The sequence below is a fragment of the Symphalangus syndactylus genome, chromosome X (assembly GCF_028878055.3).
Source record: "Symphalangus syndactylus isolate Jambi chromosome X, NHGRI_mSymSyn1-v2.1_pri, whole genome shotgun sequence".
Taxonomy (NCBI): Eukaryota; Metazoa; Chordata; class Mammalia; order Primates; family Hylobatidae; genus Symphalangus; species Symphalangus syndactylus.
In genome coordinates, this window is record NC_072447.2 from 107,086,863 (window position 1) to 107,107,698 (window position 20,836).

Here is a 20,836-nt window from a genome sequence, read left to right on the forward strand (position 1 = left end):
TATCTCCTTGTGATTTTAATTTTACTTTCTCTTTAACTCTCCTTGAAGTGTTGTCTCTTAAAAGCTATCTGTTGTTTTAAAAAAACCTTTCTATTTATTTGCTTAAAAAACTGGATCTTTCATCCTTTGGAGGGTGCATTATGGATTTTGCTGAATGGATTCTTATTGTGTTGTTTATTAATTTCCTCTAGCCTCTCTTGTTTCTTTTAAATTGGTAATTAGATTTAGAAGTTTGATCAAGTTCAGCTTATTCAGCAAGAGTACCTCAGAAGTGGTGTCCTTTATTACTAAAGTGTCAAATTAGTAGGCTCATTGGGTCTGGTTATCTCTCCTCCTGTAACCTTGAAATTGATCACTGTATTTCAGTGTTGTCACCCTGATCTATCCATTATAAAATTTCCGGTAGCATTTCATCATAAGATATTTGAACCTCTGAAGTAGATACCCAAAACCTATTTAATAAACTAATTAGATGTAGACATAGGAGTATGCAAGGAAACAAAACTATGTATATGACCTGTCCATCTTTTTGTAAACATGAATTTTTCAAAGAGAGTTGTGGTCATGCTGTACTTATTGTTTCATTATCTACTTTGAGGAAAATTTTGTTTGTGTTTATACAAATTATGCCTTTTCATTGGAAGAAATACAGAATGCTCTCACCTGGTGCCCAGAGTCAGAATTGCAGAAATGAAAGTCAACCAAGAGCTTGGAAAGGGGTAGGAGATTTGAGTGGAGTAAGGGAGGCACATGTATTCTATTGTATAGAACTGTAGAGAACAAAGCTTTCTGGAATTTCCTATATGCATGTTTCCAAAGCAATGAATATGTGGGCATCTTAAATATAATCAGGTCACAATTATAGTGTTTTTTGTTTTTAACATTTTGAACAATGAAGTTTCCACATTTAAAACACTAGGGAATTGCAAATTTATAAAACAAATATCCTCTATCTCCCTCCAAGGTGAATATACTGATTTATTAAATAAATCTTTTTAATATACTATTTTTATACCACAGCATATGAACATGATTCTTAGTCAATAAATGTATTTCTACACTGTCATTTTGTGACTAGGGTCACAGATTTTCCTGATTTACAAAACCTTATCTTAATGACTTTGTCACATTATTTACTTTTTTATTGTTTAAGCCGTATGAAACATAATTGAAATGTATATTAGAAACTAAAAATATTCTGTCCAAATCTTCTCCATCTCCATAATACAAAGATGGCCTGTATTAATTTATTAGTATCTATTCTCCAGATCTTTTTTCTCTCCATGTAGTACACTAACTTATTTTTAGCCACACACACATACCTATAAACCCATGTAGAGAGAGATAGATATATATATATATTTTCACAATGGAACCATATACTACATTACAATTTATGACTTTGTTGATTGACTAAATCTGATTCTTTTTCATTTTGTGTGTGTGTGTCTACAAGTGTTTTGGGGAGGTTAATATTGGTTTTTATTGAATTGTCTCTTGATATCATTGACCTATCTCTGTTGTTTAAGAGTACTTCATACACAGAGGATAAAAACCTAGATTAAACATGCATACAGCATTTATATATTAACATATAAAAGCTACCTTATCTAACATTTGTAGTGTAACTTGCGTGTTTAACTGTAGTGGGTAGAATTGTGTCCCTCTCAAAACATGTCCCAATCCTAGGCCGGGCGCCGTGGCTCACGCTTGTAATCCCAGCACTTTGGGAGGCCGAGGCGGGCGGATCATGAGGTCAGGAGATCGAGACCACGGTGAAACCCTGTCTCTACTAAAAATACAAAAAATTAGCCGGGCGTGGTGGCGGGCGCCCGTAGTCCCAGCTACTCGGAGAGGCTGAGGCAGGAGAATGGCATGAACCCGGGAGGCGGAGCTTGCAGTGAGCCGAGATCGCGCCACTGCACTCCAGCCTGGGTGAGAGAGCGAGACTCCATCTCAAAAAAAAAAAAAAAAAAAAACATGTCCCAATCCTAACCCACCCAAACTTTATTTGGAAATAGGGTCTATGCAGATATAATTAAGTGAAAGATCTCCAGAAGTAAATATCCTGAATGTAGGTTGATGCCTAACTCCAATGACTGGTGTCTATATAAAAGAAAGCAGAGGGAGATTTGACACATGCAAGGAAGAAGGCCATGTGAAGATTGAGGTAGAGATTGGAGTTATGCTGCCTCAAACCAAATAAAGGAGGAGCTGGAAGAGCTAAGAAAGGATTCTCCCCTAAAGCTTTTGGAGGCAGTGTGGTCCTGCCTACACCATGGTTTTGTACTTTGGGCTTTGGTTTTATACTTCCAAACCATGAGATAATGAAATTCTGTTGTTTAAATGTGCAAAGTTCGTGATAATTTGTTATGGTGGCCCTAGGAAACTATTCATTGACTGATATCCTATTTTTCATGTCTACAGTGATACTAATGCCAGTAAGATATGTAAAAATAATTTAAAATGACTAACATTTCTTATGAACTATACGCTTTTAATGTATTGAGTCAGTCAGTGCTCACAGCTGTTTTATGAGGTAGATACTGTGACTAATCCTTATTTTATAGATGAAAATCTCAATGACAGAGAGAATAAAGACTTTGCTTGATACTGCATAGTTAGGGAGTGGGACAGCTTGGATTCGTGTCCAGTAGCTCATGCTCCAGAGCCTGTCACAGATTTGTGTTAAATTTAAAGAAACGACTGGACAAGCATGCATATTTTATGAGTTCATTGAAAGCAATACTCAGTATGGTAATATATGTAAACAAAAAACTGGACCTAGTGACCAAAAGGGGGATTGTAACCTTGGCGAGATCATGTTCATCGCAATCCTCGGGACAGAAGCCACAGTGCAGTGGGATAAAGAGTAAATGGGAAGTAATGTTAATAGAGAATGTAGAAAATTAGAAAATTTTTTGAAGGAGAAGGAAAAGACAGAGTCAAAGAGGGAGGGGGGGAGGGGAAAGGAAAGGGAGAGGAGGGGAGAGAGAAGAGGGAGAGGAGAAAAGAAAGATATCCTGTGGCTGAATTGAATTGATGATGTATTAGGCCATTCTTGCATTGCTATAAAGAAATGCCTAAGACTGGGTAATTTATAAAGAATCGATGTTTAATTGGCTCATGGTTCTGCAGGCTTACAAACATGGCACCAGCATCTGTTTAGCTTCTGAGAAGGCCTCAGGGAGCTTTTACTCATGATGGAACGTGAAGCTGAAGTATGTATGTCACATGGTGAAAGCAGGAGAGAGAAAGTGGCGGTGGGAGTGGTGGGGGGGTGGGGGGTGCCACACACTTAACCAGATCTCAGGAGAACTCACTATCACCAGGACAGTACCAAGCCTTGAGGGATCTGCCCCCATGACCCAAACACCTCCCACCAGGCCCAACCTCCAACATTGGGGATTAGAATTCAACATGAAATTTGGCAGGGACGTATATTTGAACTGTATCAGGTGATGAGGAACAAAAAAGGATTTTTAGAACAAAAAAGGATTTTTAAAACAAAAGAGAATTTTCAATTCTTTGGAGTTTGAGAAAGTTTAAAGTTAATTTGAAGAAACCATCTCCTCTCAAATGTGAACCACGAATTACCCATATATTTATTTGAATTCTTACCCTCTTTCCACTTTAGTTAATGAGACGCCTCCAGTAGACTAGTATGCTTTTAAAGCTCAATACACGTTTAGTTATTACCTAATGAAAGAATAGAAAATTGTCTGTTATAGAAATTCTTGTAATTCCTAGATTTTTGCCTCTCAAGGAGGCAGCGGGTAGCGGAAATCCTCTTGTGATGTAGCTGGATAATGTGTGATCTGAGAACCTTGCACTGTTTACTGCAGAATGGGTATACAATATTCCTATAAACATATTAAAATACTGAGCAGTGCTGGAGCACTCATTAGACAATTGCCACTCCTTGTGTCCCTGATGTAATCTGTTGTGGAGCTCACCAGGTGAGTTCACAAACACGCCTGTCTTACCACCATGGGGAAGTGGATTTGGGTCTGCTCAGAGGCATGATGTTGAATAGCTCTTAGGAACTTTCAAGCACCTAAGAATGCAGAGACCTTTGGTCTCTAAAACTTTGAACTTAAGGCATTTCAGAGAGAGATTGCTTCTTTCTTCACGATGTTTGTGTTGTCATTAGGAGAAACAATGAGTAGTGATTTTTTCATGATGACTATCTTAGCCTTGAGGCTCAGCCAGCCCCTCATGCTGTGTACCAATACTTAAAGGCTACTCCCTGCTGTATATTCTCAACAGATTTTCTCATTTAGCCCTCAGGACTGCTCTGTAAGGTTGGTATGGTCAATCCCATTTTACAGCTAACCAAGCTCAGGCTCGCAGAGCCTAAATCACTTCTCCAAGTAAGTGGCAGGATTGGAATGAGGTTCCATCCCTCACCTTCCCTAGAGGACCCTGAGCACCCCCTTTTTGAAGATGGGTTTCCAGGGCTTGAGAAATGGTCAGATTCCACTCCCCTGCTATTGTGGTCCCATGGGTTCCCACTCAACAACTCCTCTGAAGATGACAGGGGAAGTGAAATCCTGTGCTTTGTGCCATGACATCTGGTTGTAGGCCCACATGAGAGGGCTGATCCCTAAAGTGGCAAGTGGGCTCAGGCAGAAGCTCAGGTGTTGGCCTTGGGACAGGTGAGCTGCAGAGAAGGAAAGAAACATGCACTGCATTACTGTAAGCAAATGCACTTTACACCTCATCTTTAATCTTAACTCTACCCAAGGTCATTATGACCATTATTCAAATTAGGCTGCTGCCTTTAGAGGAGTTTATGTAAATCAGGGAGACAACTTCGTTATTTCCTGATCAGCACAAACTCTGTAATACTCCAAACTTTTATCATTTCTCTTCATTTCTCCAGGGCCCTGAATGCTCTAATCTCCCTCCAGGCTGGCAGTACCTGCTCCCCAGGTGTTTTTCAATGTTTTTTCTTTGAAATTTAAGATCTGTATAATTTTAAAGTCAAATTTTGAAGTTTAATTAGGTTAGTATCCATGATTTGTGAAACATAGTAACAAAATGGCAACTATTTCAACAGAGAATTTAAATGAAATGTACATGAACAATAAACATACTAAAATATGCCAACCCCGCAAGAACTAATAAAATGCAAATATTTTTAAATCTTGAGAATTTATAATGACAAGATGCAAAAGATAAGTACCGTGATTGCACTTTTGGAGAAGACAATGTGTGTGTGTAGGTGAATGTGTTGATGTGTACCTCACCTTCAGGGACATGTCTAGAGAGTATGTACCATCCTAGGAACAGCAGACCCCTTGGGGTTAAGGAGTAGGAGTTGACCAGTGAGAGCTCAGGTTAATTTTGATTTATGAATATGCTCTTGTGTACTGTTTGAAAATTGGTATTTGGGAATAAAAGTATTTTGATGAAAATTTGAACACACAAAATACTTTGGAACAAATTGTCAAAGTTAAGGTGTACATAATGTTCATTAATTTGAAAAAGCATTCATTATATTCCATTTTATTGTGAAAGAAGTAAATAACAAGTCCAATTGACAGAGGTTTTGTGTGTGTGTGTGTGTGTGGGTGTGTCCTCTAGCTCTACCACCCCAAATACGCAATCATGGATGCAACTTTATCTTTAGTTCCAGCGGGGATTGGAACCAATATCAGTTTCATATATTCTGGAACATGATGGATACATGGAAATTGCTACCATTAGGTGAATAATTCCAGAAAACTGTGGCTGATACCTTGGAGCTAACCTCCAACCTCCATCCCTCCCTCTTCCTGAGTCCCTGGTTTGAGATTATCAGAGCTGCGTTTCTGTCTCTGGCCACTAGGAGGCATCACAGCTATCTCTGTTTTTGTACATTTTGCAGAGTAAGATGTTTCAAAATGACTTGTTTACTTTGATTCCAGTTCTGTTTGGAAAATTCACATGTATATTAAAGCAGGTCCATTTGCTGTTGACCCCCAAATCTACATCGCATTCACTGATTTATCATCTCTTCCCTTCTCAGTGTAGGTTGAAGTGTCCACACTGTTGGAGGGGGCGGGGGCGGGGGGTGGGGGGTCCCTTCCAGAGAGCAAGGCATTCACTCTCCATAACTCTATCCCTGTACAGGCTTCTGAGACCTTCTCACACTCTCTTTCAGTCTTCCCCTCTCCAGGACACCATAGACACAGTTCCCCAGATGCTGCTCCAGTGCCTCCGACCTCTCTCCATCACCTTTCTACAGCCCTGTCACTGCTACCTGGTGTTTCATTGTGTGGATACCCTGGAGCATATGTTTTTACATTTACACCGATCAGTGTTTTTCTTACCAGCATGGGGAACTGGATTTGTGTCTTCTCGGAGGCGTGATGTTGAACAGTTTTCGTGAGATCATGAAACAAAGAAGAATGTAGAGAACTCCATCTCTAAAACTCTGAAATCAAGGTGTATCAGGGAGATTTGCCTTCTTTATATGGATGTCTGTGTTTTCATTAGGAGAAACAATGAGTAATGATTTTTCACGATGACTGCCTTGGCCTTGAGGCTCAGCCAACCCCTACTGCTATGTCTCAATATTTAAAGGGCCATTGAAGTCTCCCACTCCATGCCATATACTCTGGACGGGTTTTCCCATTTATGCCTGGGAACAACTCCGTGAGGATAGTACGGTCAGTCCCATTTCACAGATGACCAAGCTCAGGCTCACAGAACCTAAGTCGCCTCTTGAGGTAAGTGGCAGGATTGGAATGAGGTTCTATCCCTCACCCTCCCTAGAGGACCCTGAGAGCATCTCCCTTTTAGAAGATGGGCTTCCAAGGCTTGAGAAATGGTCAGATTCCACCATTCAGATCATGGCGATGTCTTTAGGGGAGTTTGTGTAAATTAGGGAGACAACTTTGTTATTGTTTGTTCTGTATTGATGAGTATTTAGAATGCTTCTCATTTTTTCCTTTTTAAAAAGATTTCAGCAATGCTGTAGCAAATAACCTCTCACCTGGCTATTTTGTACATGTGAAAAATGTTTCATCCATTACATGCTTACACATCTATCCCTTGGGGCTTGATTTCAATAATTTAAACTCCCTTATATGTGTCTGAGCATTCTCATTTCTTTAACCATCTTTATACCTGTTGTAGTTACAATATTTAAATGTATTTATAACTGATAAGTGTGTTTCCATTTCCTTGATGTATTTGGTCCCTCATCCCACCCCCATACACAGACACACACAGAGCCACTTTTTACCTTTTTCTTTTGCAAATTAAAAAAAATTCTTATTCAGTTTTTTCTACATTTAAATTTTGTCAAACGATAGGTGATAAAAGTATATTTAGATAGTTGCATTTGCATTCCTTAATATATTAGTGAGCTAGAATGCATTTTCTTATGATTGTTGGCCATTTGTGTTTCGTCATCCGTGAATCATTTACATATTTTTTCAGTTTTGTTATTTTGTTATAGGATCTGTATGTGTGTTAAACCTAAAACCCTTCACTGATGGATGCATGCGTTATTTCAACACATCTTTGTTGGGTGAATATTATTTATGAGGCACTCTAGCAAAATCCATGTCCTAGATGTCTCTTCTGAGATCTTGGCTCTTATATTTATGGGAGATGACTCCCTGCAGCAAGAAAAGTATTAGTGCCCATGTAAACATGCGTGGCTTGTCAAGGATCCGATGCACAGACAGTTCACACTTACTCCTAACCCCTGCGTGGCCACAGAGTAGAAAGGATGTGTGGGGCATTATATGAGGAGAGCCCTGGCTCAGGATTGTGATTTCTGTGATCTCTATACTAACAGCAAGATTTAAAAAAATTACATAACATTTCTGAGTTTGCCTTTTCTCATTTGTAAAATGGAAACAATCATAGCTACCAAAGACAATTGTTCTGAGAAGTAAAAGAACAAATTATTTTAAGCGTCATACACAGCGTAGGCTACATACGGTACTCAACACCTCTTAGTCCGCTTCCTAACTCATACCTGTCCTTCCTTTAAAGGAGATTCCTTTGACATAATCCAAAAGGCATGGTTCCATAACGATCACATGGAAATGTTAAGAGAAATGTAAGGTTTCCATGATTAATTAACTGCTGTGTCACTACTCTGTGCTGGGTAAGAAAAAGGAAAACAATCGCTGAACCAGTTTCCCAGGGTTTGTAAAAGAAAACCATCAAAGCCACCACCTCATTTCACTTTATTTCATAGACTTCCCCATCCCATTTTTTATGTTCTATGTTAATTTCTCAAGAAAAATAGGCCCGGCACCGCCTCTGCGCACAACCCTGCTGGTCTGGCCCAGGCGGGGGGCGGGGCCAGTACGATGAGCGCCCCGGGCAGCCCCAACCAGGCCTACGACTTCCTGCTCAAGTTCCTGCTGGTGGGCGACAGCGACGTGGGCAAGGGCGAGATCCTGGAGAGCCTGCAGGACGGCACGGCCGAGTCCCCGTATAGTCACCTGGGGGGAATCGACTACAAGACGACCACCATCCTGCTGGACGGCCAGCGGGTGAAGCTGAAACTCTGGGATACGTCGGGGCAGGGAAGGTTTTGTACCATATTCCGCTCCTACTCTCGTGGTGCACAAGGAGTGATCCTGGTCTACGACATTGCAAACCGCTGGTCTTTCGAGGGTATGGATCGATGGATTAAGAAGATTGATGAACATGCCCCTGGTGTCCCTAAAATCCTGGTGGGAAATCGCCTACATCTGGCATTCAAGAGGCAGGTGCCCAGGGAGCAGGCCCAGGCCTATGCCGAGCGCCTGGGCGTGACCTTCTTTGAGGTCAGCCCTCTTTGCAATTTCAACATCATAGAGTCTTTCACGGAGCTGGCCAGGATCGTGCTGCTGCGGCACAGGTTGAACTGGCTCGGGAGGCCGAGCAAGGTACTGAGCTTGCAAGACCTCTGCTGCCGCACCATCGTGTCCTGCACACCTGTGCATCTGGTGGACAAGCTCCCGCTCCCCATTGCCTTAAGAAGCCACCTCAAGTCCTTCTCCATGGCTAAGGGCCTGAATGCCAGGATGATGCGAGGCCTCTCCTACTCCCTCACCACCAGCTCCACTCACAAAAGGAGCAGCCTCTGCAAAGTGAAGATCGTCTGCCCACCCCAGAGCCCACCCAAAAACTGCACCAGAAACAGCTGCAAAATTTCTTAAGGAAGGCACCAAAAGGAAACAAGCTGGAATCGCTCCAGGAAAAACTCTGAATGGTTACACCTGGAAGAGGGAAGATGCATTCTAGATTCAAAGAAATATGTTTTCAGTTTCTCATGGAAACAATGCTGCTTGGGAATGTGTGTGATGCCTTCCGTCAATAAAAGCACTTTACGCAGTTTGACTTTGAATTTCTACGTGGATGTGCATGTGTTTATAAAGGGAAAATTAGTACTCTGCTCAACTCTTGATAATGTGAAAATTTGAATGTTACTTATATCATAATCACACTGCATCTTTTTCCTTAAAATAACCGCTTTTGTAAGAATGGTGATATGACAGTAATGAGTATAAATTCAAGGGAATTTGAGATGCAATGATAGTGAGATCATTCCGAGTCATTGATATTACTAGAGGGGCCTTTTTGTAAACCTCCTTTTTGATGTCAAAGCACCAATTTATAAAACACTGCAGATGCATATAGAGATTATACGTAACAGATCTGTCCAGTTTGTGCACGAAATGGATTTGATAAAGTTTTTGCTATGTTATTTTACTACATTTGGAGATTAATACGTGATTTATATGTATGTTTTTCTGTAAATCTTTTTTGTACAAGATGTTCTACAAGATATGAAGCTAAGGGACGAAAACACCAAAGATATCTCTAGTTATGTTGAACATAGCCAACATGGTTTCAATGGGTCAGTAAGAAAAAAGCCATTTCAGTAAGGAATGAAATAAGTACTTATTTATGAAAATGTTTCTTAACAATAAAAAGTATATATTTTTATCTTTTGGTAAAACGAAAAAAAAAGAAAGAAAAATATGTATAATGTAACCCCGCAAGATTAGGCTTTGCAGAAAAACAATGCAATAGAACACGGGGGGGCAAGGCCCATTATAAGGCCTTAGGTGAGTCATTTCCCCTGTGCTGGCCAGTTTTGGTTAACACCTCTCAGATCGATATAGAGGTTAATGAGATCACATCTGGGAAAGCACTTCTGAGACCTTAGATGGGAAGGAAGGAGAAGTGATTTCCACGTAGTTAGTTTCCAGTTTACACTGTGGACTATTATAATAATTGATATTGGATGAACGGAGTAAATATAAATCCTTGTACTCTTTTGTAATTGAATGACCATTTATTTGTGCATTGTCATAGGGTGATTGTAACATAAAGTCCCGCAGAAGGGCAGTACCTCTGGCCTCGGAGCCATGGGGACTCACCCTTCCTGAACTCTGGTACTTTTCTATCTCATGTGAATTTCCCACAACGTTCCTGGGAGGTAGAGGATGTAATCTCTACATCATCCTGTAGCTTAAGAAACAGTGATGTTTGCAGGTTAAGAAACCTGGCTGGGGAGCATCCTGCCACTAAGTGGAAAAGCAGGGACCGGCACCCTATATGCACCCATGCAGACTGTGACGCTGAGCTGCACATCACACCATAACCAAGCAAATCTTGCTTTCCTGCTGACCCAGGCCACTACTGAAATCTGTATCTTCAGCTCTGAAGCCAAGTTCCCAGTTCCGTCTCTCTTCTGAAAGACAGCCTTGTCAGACCTAAATTTCCTACTCTGTAGACAAGGGAGTGTGTCTGGGCCATTGCTTTAGGAACTGGAGTCCGCAGACAGTTCCTGTATCAGGAAGAATATGCACTCTCAGAGGGACAGGGGTCATGCTGAAGATGAATACTTGAAGGAGCAGGCCCCAAACACATGCAGATCGGGGATGCATAGAGTCTTTAATAGAAATTACCAAATCAACCTGGAAAGAGGTTGTAGTAAATGACATCCCCACCACCAATATGAAACAGGGTAGACTTCCCTGCATGCCCACCTTACTGGAATCCTGAATGGTTTCTTTTTATACTTTGATGATATGACAGGTGGAAATTCTTTCATTGTCATTATATTTAATTCGATGTTCAGATAACTTTAAAAATTCCCTAGTATACAAAATGCTCTGATAATCATCATTGCATTATATTTTTATTGCAAAATGGTCCACTTTCACATGTAGCCTAAAAACAATGAGCAACAGGCACATGAGTCTGCAAGTTCTAGAGCTACTGCTGGCATTACATTTCCAGGGTGTGTGTGTGGCCTCTGGGTGCTTCTAATGACACTGTTTTCATAGAAGGGGATTAAGAATGTCTCTCCATGACATTGGTTGAGTTCAAGTTTGGAGAGGATCTGGATCTGCACTTTGTGGAGTCTTTTTGAATGACACAAGAGCTGGACCACAACACGCCTCTGAGCAGGCTGTAATCTTTTCCCCATTGTGGAAAGCAAGCCTGTCTGTGACCTCACCTGCTCAAGTCAGGGTGGATCCCTCCAGGATGTAAGGTGTGGAAGTTGGCCTAAATCTGCTTCTGAACACTGAAGCTGGGTGCTCCCATCTTGCTGCCATCACTTGCAGAGACCTGAAAAATTGCCTGCTCTCAGCCACCAATGCCACAGATTCAGTCACCTGTGTGAGAACTCTGTCCTGAGAGATAAAATACCATAAATTACCAGCAGCTGTTTGACACATCTTGCTTGCATCCATCCATCCATCCATCCATCCATCCATCCATCCATCCATCCCTACAGTTAATGGACATTAAGGCCAAACTCTACACGATCCCTTTTGTGAAGTTTTAGGCTTCTCCAGAATAGAAACAAGGAAGTAAAGTGTGGAAATAGGGGCGTGGTGAATTCAGTTTGTAGATCTAAAAAAAGATGGCCCCTTCCTCTTGATATTCAACCTGAAAGGGTCTCTTATCATTGATAATTTTAAAACATAATTTAATACCCCCGACCCCTCTCTACATCCACAGTTACGGTTCTCTTTACATATATTCTCTCCATTGCAACCAAAGTTGTATGAAGAATTCTGAATACTCAACTCACATTCCTCCACCTCAGTCCTCATTGCTCATCTAATGGCACTTTGTTCCCCAACCCCACCACTGAAATGAAACCCACCAAGGTCTACAGCCACTTCTTTTTCACATTTACAGATCAAGAATGTTGAAATAAACATCCTAATGTTTTCATCTGTATAATATTATTTCAGAAGTTTTCTTATGCAGGTACTTATAAATTTATTCAGAAATGTATGCATTTATATACTTATCTTCAAAAGATAAGGTTCATCCTACATTTAATATCATAACTTCTTTGTTTCACTGAGAACATATCTCAAAATTTATTGATTATGAATAAACATGAGTCTATACCATAGGGATAGTAGAGATACTAATGGCCAGTAAAGACAGAAGAAAAAAAATAAAATGGCTAAAACATATTCCTTGGCAAGTCCTTTTTAGGCATTGAGTCATTCAATTTTCAGAGCACCCTTACAAGGTAGAAACTGTTACTAATTCCCATTTCGTAGATGAAAATCTGAAGTACAGAGTGAATAAAGACTTTGCCTGAGACCACACAGTTAGAGAGAGGGAGAGCTTAGATTTGTGTCCAGTACATCATGCTCCAAAGCCTGGGAGACTGTCAAAGCTCTGTTGTTAGGTGAAAAAAGCAGTCTGCGCAAGCATGCACACTTTGGGAGGTTACTAAAATGAATATTTTATATATTAATATATATGAAAAGCTAGATATAATGAGAAAACGTGGATGATTATGACCTTGGCGAGAGGACATTCATTGCAATCATATGGACAGAAGATATAGTACAGTGGGATAAGCAATTAAAGGGAAATGAGGAATGTAGAAAGCCCTTTTCCAAAATTTGAATTTAAAGGTTATATATATATATCATATACACATTTAGTCATTGGCAAATGAAAGAATGGATAATTGTGCGTCAAAGATATGCCAGTAATGCTAAGATTTTTGTCCCTCAGGGAAGCAGCAGGTGGCTGAAATGCTGGTTGCTGTGGCTGGCTAATGCATGACCTGAGGACCTGTGCACAGGGGACTACAGGACAGGTCCAGAATTTTTCTATAAATATATTAACATAGCAAGTAGCCCAGAAGCAGCCTCTGGGCAAACACCAAACCTTGCATCCCTGGTGCTATCTATCTCTGAGCTCACCAGGTGAGTTCCCAGTCATGCCTATCTTGCACACTGCCCCCACCCACAACCTGGGAAGCTGGATTTGGGTGTGCTCAGAAGCATGATGTTGAGTAGCTTGTATGAGACAATGAAGTACTTCAAAATGCAGAATACTTTCATTCTCTAAAACTTTGAACTTAAGGCATATTACAGGGATATTTGCTTCCTTCAACCAGATGCTTGTGTTCCCATGAGAAGAAATAATGAGATGTTTCCCTAGGATCCTACAAATGTGAGCATTAAATATAATTTGTTTGTTTTTCTTTTAGAGTATTTTCATTAGATCTAGATACTTCTATGTTTGTCTTGATTGACTCTATTGCATTATTTTATTTGACCTTCAAATAGTTTTATCTTTGTGAAGTGGGAGCCCCTCTAGTTTGGCTTCTGGTCTTTTTGACATGTCTTCTGGTATGTTAGTTGGGTCCAGCGTCATCAGCTACAATTCCTACTCAGACCTGGAATAAGGCACTTCTCCAAATAACCTGATTCCTTTTAATAGGAAATGTTTTTAGTAAATTCAATCTGGAGACTAGAGTTGCTCATTGCTATTAGATTGGTCATTGTTTCTTGTCCTTTTCTGTGCATGGATCCAGCAAATATGTATTATGTTTTTAAGGGAATACACATGATTGTCTTCCATCCTGGGCTGTTCCTCCATCCCTTACATGCCGTCATTTTGATCAATTTTTTTGAGACAGGGTCTCATTCTGTCACCCAGACCAGAATGCAGTGGCACAATCACAGCTCACTGCAGCCTCTCCACTCCCCAGGCTCAAGTAATTCTTCCATTTCAGCCTCTGCAGTAGCTGGGATCACAGGCATGCATCACCACACCCAGCTATGTTTTTCTTTTTAATTTTTAGTAGAGAGGCCATCTTGCTATGTTGCCCAGGCTATTGATCAATTTTTGTTTTAAGATTCAAATTTATAATATTATAACCAAATGTAATATTTATATTAGACTTCTCCTATTTCATAGGTGGCATATTCCACATTAGTGGAGTCCAATAGAATTTCTGTAGAGGTGAACATATTCTGTGTCTACACTGTCAAACACAGTAGCCACTAGCTACCTGTGGTATTGAATATGTGAAATGTGGTGAATGTAACTGAGGAACTAAATTTTTAGTTTTATCTAAAATAAAATATATCTAAAATACCTTGTTTAAATAACCACACGTGGTCAGTGCCTACCATATTGAACAGCAACAGCTCCACACATTTTTCTGTGCCTTGCTTCTTTCACTTAATAGTATATCCTGAAAATCATTACATGGCAGTAGAGAAAGAGAGTCCTCCTTGCTTGGTATACGTGCATTGTACTCTAAGATGTAGATGCAACTTATTCAATCAATCCCCTTTAGTGGGCATTTGTCTTATTTATAGTCTTGTCCTGTTACAGATTGTTCTTCTAGGAATGACCTTGTTCTTCTGCCTTTATATCTTTTTGAAATGTATGTTTGGGATAGATTCTTAGAATAGAGATTGCTGGTTCCTGGAGAAGACACCAGTGCCTCATAAAATAGAGAGGGAACAGGGAGTCCAGCCTGACTGGAGTGAAGAGTGGGGGCCTCCCAGGGGAGCAGACAGGGCTCTGAGATAGCTGGGCACTCCAGGTCTGAGGCCATCCAGATTTGGGACTGATTGTGGAAGAACACATTTGCTTCAGTGATATGCTGCATGTCACCTTTACACCCCGAAATTACACAGATTTGGTGAGAACAGAAGTGTCCTGAAGACCTCTCACAGGTCCATGGGCGCAGGAAGGAGACAGGAGCACTGAAAATAGTGAAGTGGTTGATGTCAGTGCCCTAAGCCTTCATTAAAGTGAGAAGCAAATGTCAAGAGGAAGGATTTACCACTAATTGGGTCCTCAGGCTGTCTGGAAATCATACACCCACTATAGTTTCTCTCTGACCCCAGGTCCGATGGTCTCCCATCTGCCAGCATATTTATGCCTTCCTCCTGGAGGCACATTCTTAGCCAGAACACTCTCTCCAGGAGGTCACATTTTCCATGCTTTCATTTGTTTTCTCCTTGTATCCTCCCTGAGATTTTTCATGAGGCTTTTCTCCTCTGTTGTCTCAGCCCCTTTCATCAGCTCAGTGAGTGGTATCACAATTCAACACTGCTCTGACAAATTTAGGCACAATTTAACACTCACCTTTACTATCATTTACATGTTGCATATTTGCAGTTATTTCTGTAGAGTTAAATTTGTGATCCTACCCCAACAGAGCTGCATGTGTTGACCAAATGCCCCCTTCTGCTTAGGCAACTCTGTGCTGCTGTAGACTCATGGCTCACCATAATTTACTCAAATGGGCAGCTTTCCTGTTGTCCACATTACATGACCTTTTCAACTGTGTTCTGTAGAAGCTCTGTGCAAGATTTCCTCCTGGGATGTGATGGTTTATTTCTGGATTTTAGTCATGGTATCTTCACATGTTCCCACGTGCAAAATTGACCCTATCACTCTGCATCCTTGTTGGATGCCTTCAGTGATTTACTAGGTGTGCCCACAATGCCCCTTTCATTTCTCTCTAAATTCATCTCTCTGCCAACTTACTCAAGGTAGGGAGTAAAGAAGATGCAGGAGATGATTCCTGGGCTGCCCTGAGTCCTTTGACCTGGGAGAAGATGCATTTAATATCCAGGAAGTGGATCTGACAAAATTCGATTGGTGGTGTTAGCACAGTTTATAACATCTAGAAAACACTTCATTCAAAGGGAGATATTTTTTAAGAGAAGAGAAAATGTCATTTGAGGCCAAAGTAACCTACTGCCCAATGTGGTGATATTCAGATCCTGTCTATTTAGAATATAAGGAAAATATGTACCCCATCCTAGGATATCTCACAAATTTATTAATTCATACATTCATGGGTGATAATGTGCCCTGAATAGTGGTAAGTGCCTGAGTGCCCAGCTCTTTCAATGGCATGGTCAATAAAGTCCTGTTAATATCTGCCATTTATAGTATAGTCTTCAATATTTACTCTACATGTATTGAGGACCAATCAGATCTTGTACTTCCTGCTTCAGCCATCAAACAGAACTTGGCTATCTCAAGAGGAATATGGAAATCTATTCTATTTAACTGTAATAGTGTTTTTTCTGTTGTTCTTTATTCCTTAGAGATGTTTCTGGACTCTTTCAATTATTAATTATTTTGATAAAAGGGATTTTAAACTTTTAAAGACATTGGAAATTGGCTGGGCGAGGTGGCTCACGCCTGTAATCCCAGCACTTTGGGAGGCCGAGGCGGGTGGATTACGAGGTCAGGAGTTTGAGACCAGCCTGGCCAAGATGGTGAAACCCCATCTCTACTAAAAATACAAAAATTAGCCAGGCATGGTGGCATGCGCCTGTAATCCCAGCTACTCGGGAGGCTGAGGCAGGAGAATCGCTTGAACCCGGGAGGCAGAGGTTGCAGTGAGCTGAGATCATGCCACCGCACTCTAGCCTGGGCAACAGAGCAAGACTCCGTCTAAAAAAAAAAAAAAGTGAAATTATAATAACTAAAGAAATAAAGTAATGCAGATTTATGTCCTAGCCTATTATGCTGGATGAAAACAGAACTTTAAAAATATTCATCTCAATTTGCTAAATAATACATGTAATTGGGCCTGTTTGTGTATTATATAATATATATTATATATAAATGAGTGTATTTATCATATATATATAAATATATATATTTGGTAGACCTTATTCCTGCTTCTACTTAAATATGTGACCCGATAATAGTGAGTTACCCCTTGTGAACCTTAACTGGGGCATCTGTAACATGGGCATATTGATACATACCTGGCTGAACTGTTGTGGGAAGAAAATGTATAATGCTTAAACCTACATGAAGTGTCTAACATGTAATGCTACAACAAATGTATGTATTGGCTTTCCCTGTGTTTTCTCTTCCACAAAAGACGTAGTTTACATGAACATCTCCTAGAGGTCAATTAGAGTTGAAGCAGCAGGAAATAAAATGTTTACATATTTCTGTGAGAGAAAAGCTTTTCTGTCTTTTCTTTGTAGAAGTTACCTGATGTGTGGAGTGGAGGAGAAAGAAAATAATTTCATTATTTTTTTATTTGATGTCCTTTTCTAACATCTTCATTTACCTTCTATATGGACATTGGAATAGCAGCCTCTCATTGAGCCTTAGAAAGGAGACAGCACAGAATGACAGAACATGAAGATGGGTCTGCTGGGAAACAGATGATATCAGGAGACCTGGGTCCCAAATACCAGATCTGTCCTTATGTACAGAACCATGGGGAGTCACTTCTCTCCTGGCCTCAACCCTTTCACAGGAAAAGATTTTATTTCCCAATAGTGGGGAGGTGTGGCTTTGGAGTCAGATAGAGTGGGTAGAATATTTGGGCACAATTAATAACTACTTTAATGATCTTTAGCAAATGTTAGGTCTGCAGATAAATGAAATCCATGTGTAATGCATATACATTAAATATGTCTGCATAGAGAATCAAATGGGAGGTAATTCACAAAAATGGTACATTTTAAAAAATTAATCAGCCATGGGGTTATTGATTAATTTATCTCTGGAGCTCATTATTGTTCCTAAAATTTCAAATTAGTAGGGATCTCTTTTGAATTCAGAATCAAATATAGAAACAGTAGTTTTTATTAAATATTTCAGAAATACACAAAATTATAGAATATAAGAATCTTCTATGTTAACATAAAACATATGCAATTAAAATTCACTTTAAAGTGTTCTCTGATTAATTAGTTTCCTTCTTCCTCACAGGTAGCCACTATGTAAAATTTGGGGTTTACATTTTTAAGACATTTCTCTATATTTTTATTACATTTGTATAGATCTACACACAAAATATGGTATTTTTAATGGTATGACTTTGTTAACTGAAATATCACCAACTTATAGATTTTAAAAAGGATAGCTTTATTTCTTATAAAAGATTACAGCCTGCAGAGTGGCCATTCTGACGGGCTGGGAATGTAGCCATTGGAAGAAGCCCAGAAGCAGGAACTTTGAGGGAGTGAGAGGTAAGACAGGAATTTAAGCTGAAGGGGTTGGACAAAGATACATACCCAACACGTTATAGGAGGAGCTATGAATATTAATGAAGGGGGTCCTGGCACATGGGTACCGAACAAACATGTATGTTATACATATGGACCAGGTTCACCTTGGGGTGGAGACTTCACGTTTAAATGTATTACAATTAGGCCCTATATGTTAAAAGAACTTTTCAGAACACAAAGGCACTCAAGTCCTGCCCTCTTTAAACTGGCCAGAACCGGTCCATGGTTGGTGATCTTCTAATCAGAAGAAAGTTACCAAAATCAGTCTCTTGTCCAATCAAAACTGTAGCTATTGCTGGTGGAACAGGGGCTGGGGATCAGCATCTAGTGGTGGATGAGCTGCAAGTTGTTTTAATATTGCTTATCTTGAGGCCAGTACTTGTTTAGCTGCTGGAGAAAAATGCAAAGGAAAGCTTGTGTCAATTAGAACACAGTTTATTCTTTAAGTGTAGAGTGCGTGACTTAACCCTTGCCTGGCATGGCCTTAGGCCTTATTTATAATTTGATATCTTATTGCCACAAAGAGTCTGTTCTGCCAGTCTTATGATCTCTATTTTAACATTAATGCTGGTCAATTGTTGTATCTAAACCACAAAAGAGATGGAGCATAACAAGTTGTATCTGACCCCACTTCCTGTCATGCCCAGGAACTCAGTTTTAAGGATTTTGGGGGAGTCCTCTTGGCCATGAGGAGGTTTGTTCAGTCGGTTGGGGGCCTTAAGGTTTTACTTTTAATTTACAGTTTTATCTCTAAATGCATGACTACCTCATGGAATAAGAGGAAGGAAGAAACATAAGGAGAACAAATACATGTTCAGATTTCAACAATGGGATTTGCCATATATGCCTACATGTCATGTATACTCTCCAACTTGCCAAAACAGGCTCATTTACCCAGTTTATATGCTGTAGGGAGCATTAATAAAATCTGCAGATACTATTTTCAAGCCCCCTTTTTTTCCTGATGTATTCAAACACCTAGAGTTTCCCTGGAGTGAACTAGCCTAAAACAATGACTTAGTGTATTCTTTCATGAAACACCTTCTATTTGTCCAGACTACTTGTATTTAACTCAAACTGTAACTCATGTGGGGTTACCCTGTACATCTGGAACCTAATCTGGGCCAAGCTAATGAAAGAAGACAGTGATTCCCTGCAGTTAGTTTTCATATGTCCAAACTACTATCGAAATCCCTTGATTGGTTTAAGGATGCATCTCATTTAAAACCTGATCTAATTTTGTATGATGGTTGTTATGACATGAGTACACTTTTCCATTTCATTTATTATTTTTTAATTGCAAAAGAAACGCACTTCAGAGGTGTTTGAGTTCACATGTGTTACTTGATCTTGTGGACAGAGGCCATAGTGCAGTGGGATAGTCAATGGAAAGTGGAGAATATTAACAGGGAATGTAGAAAACTCTTTATGGAACTTTGAATGTAAAGAAAAAGAAACCAAGAAACAGGAGGAGACAACGAGAGAAAGAAAGAGAGCAATAAAGAGAGACAGAAGAGATATCTCCATCATGTGGCTGCAATGGATGCTGGTAAGTCCAACGAATGACATTTGAAAATCTTAAATTACTTGAAACTTGATCAAGTTTAAACATTAATGGGCATCTAGAAAAATTCAAAAGAAAAAATAATGGGAAGGAGCCATCTCACCTCAAATTTAACATTTGAAGTTGCCCATATATTCATATCCTTTCTTACCCTCTCATTTCCACTTTAGAGCTAATGAGATGCCTCCACTGGGACAGCATGAAATCTGAGCTCAATAAACATTTAGTTAGTACCTAACAAAAGAATAGACAATTATGTGTAAAAAAATTCTGCTAACTATTGGATTTGTGCCTCTCCAGAAGGCAGCAGGTGGCTGAAATTCTGGTGTGATGTGGCTGGATAATACATGACCTGAGGACTCCTGCACTGACGACTGCAGGATGGGTCCAGAATTTTCCCATACATACATTAAAATACTAAGCAGTCCAGAAGGAGCCATTAGGCAGACAGCACACTTTGCTTACTTTGCTATCTATCACTGAGATCACCAGGTGAGTTCAAAGACATGCCTGTATTCCAGGCAAGGGAAACTGGATTTGGGTCAGCTGAGGGAAATGATGTTGAACAGCTCTTATAAGCTTCTGATAACACCCAAGAAGTAGAGAAACTACAAAACTTTGAACTCAAGGCATATCACAGGACATTTGCTTTCTTCAACTATCTGTTTTCTTATAAAGGGAAATAATGAGAAATGATTTTTCACAATGGCTGCCTTAACCCTGAGGCCCAGCCAGTCCCTACTGCTGTGTCCCAACATTTAAAGATAATTGAAGTCCAACTCCATGCCGTATATTCTCAAGAGGTTTTCTCATTTACCCTCCAGGACAGCTCTGTAGAGATGGTATGGTCAATCCCATTTCACAGATGACCAAGCTCAGCCTCACAGAACCTAAGTCACCTCCCCAGGAAAGTGGCAGGATTGGAATGAGGTTCCATCCCTCACCCTCCCTAGATGGCTCTGGGCAGCCTCCCTTTTAGAAG

The 20,836-nt window shown here is 40.1% G+C and overlaps 1 protein-coding gene and 1 long non-coding RNA gene across 2 annotated transcripts in view; both read left to right on the plus strand.

Moving 5' to 3' along the window:
• RAB40AL (RAB40A like) overlaps positions 1 to 9,336 on the plus strand; it is a 121,422-nt gene extending 112,086 nt beyond the window's left edge. The window contains exons 10-11 of the mRNA XM_063635210.1: positions 6,149 to 6,716; positions 8,247 to 9,336. Coding sequence (XP_063491280.1) covers positions 6,675 to 6,716; positions 8,247 to 9,155 — 951 coding nt within the window. The 5' untranslated portion in view covers positions 6,149 to 6,674 and the 3' untranslated portion in view covers positions 9,156 to 9,336. The remainder of the gene's footprint in view (positions 1 to 6,148; positions 6,717 to 8,246) is intronic.
• The window catches only part of LOC134736048 (uncharacterized), a 64,298-nt gene that overhangs the window by 32,550 nt on the left and 10,912 nt on the right, over positions 1 to 20,836 (plus strand). The window lies entirely within an intron of this gene.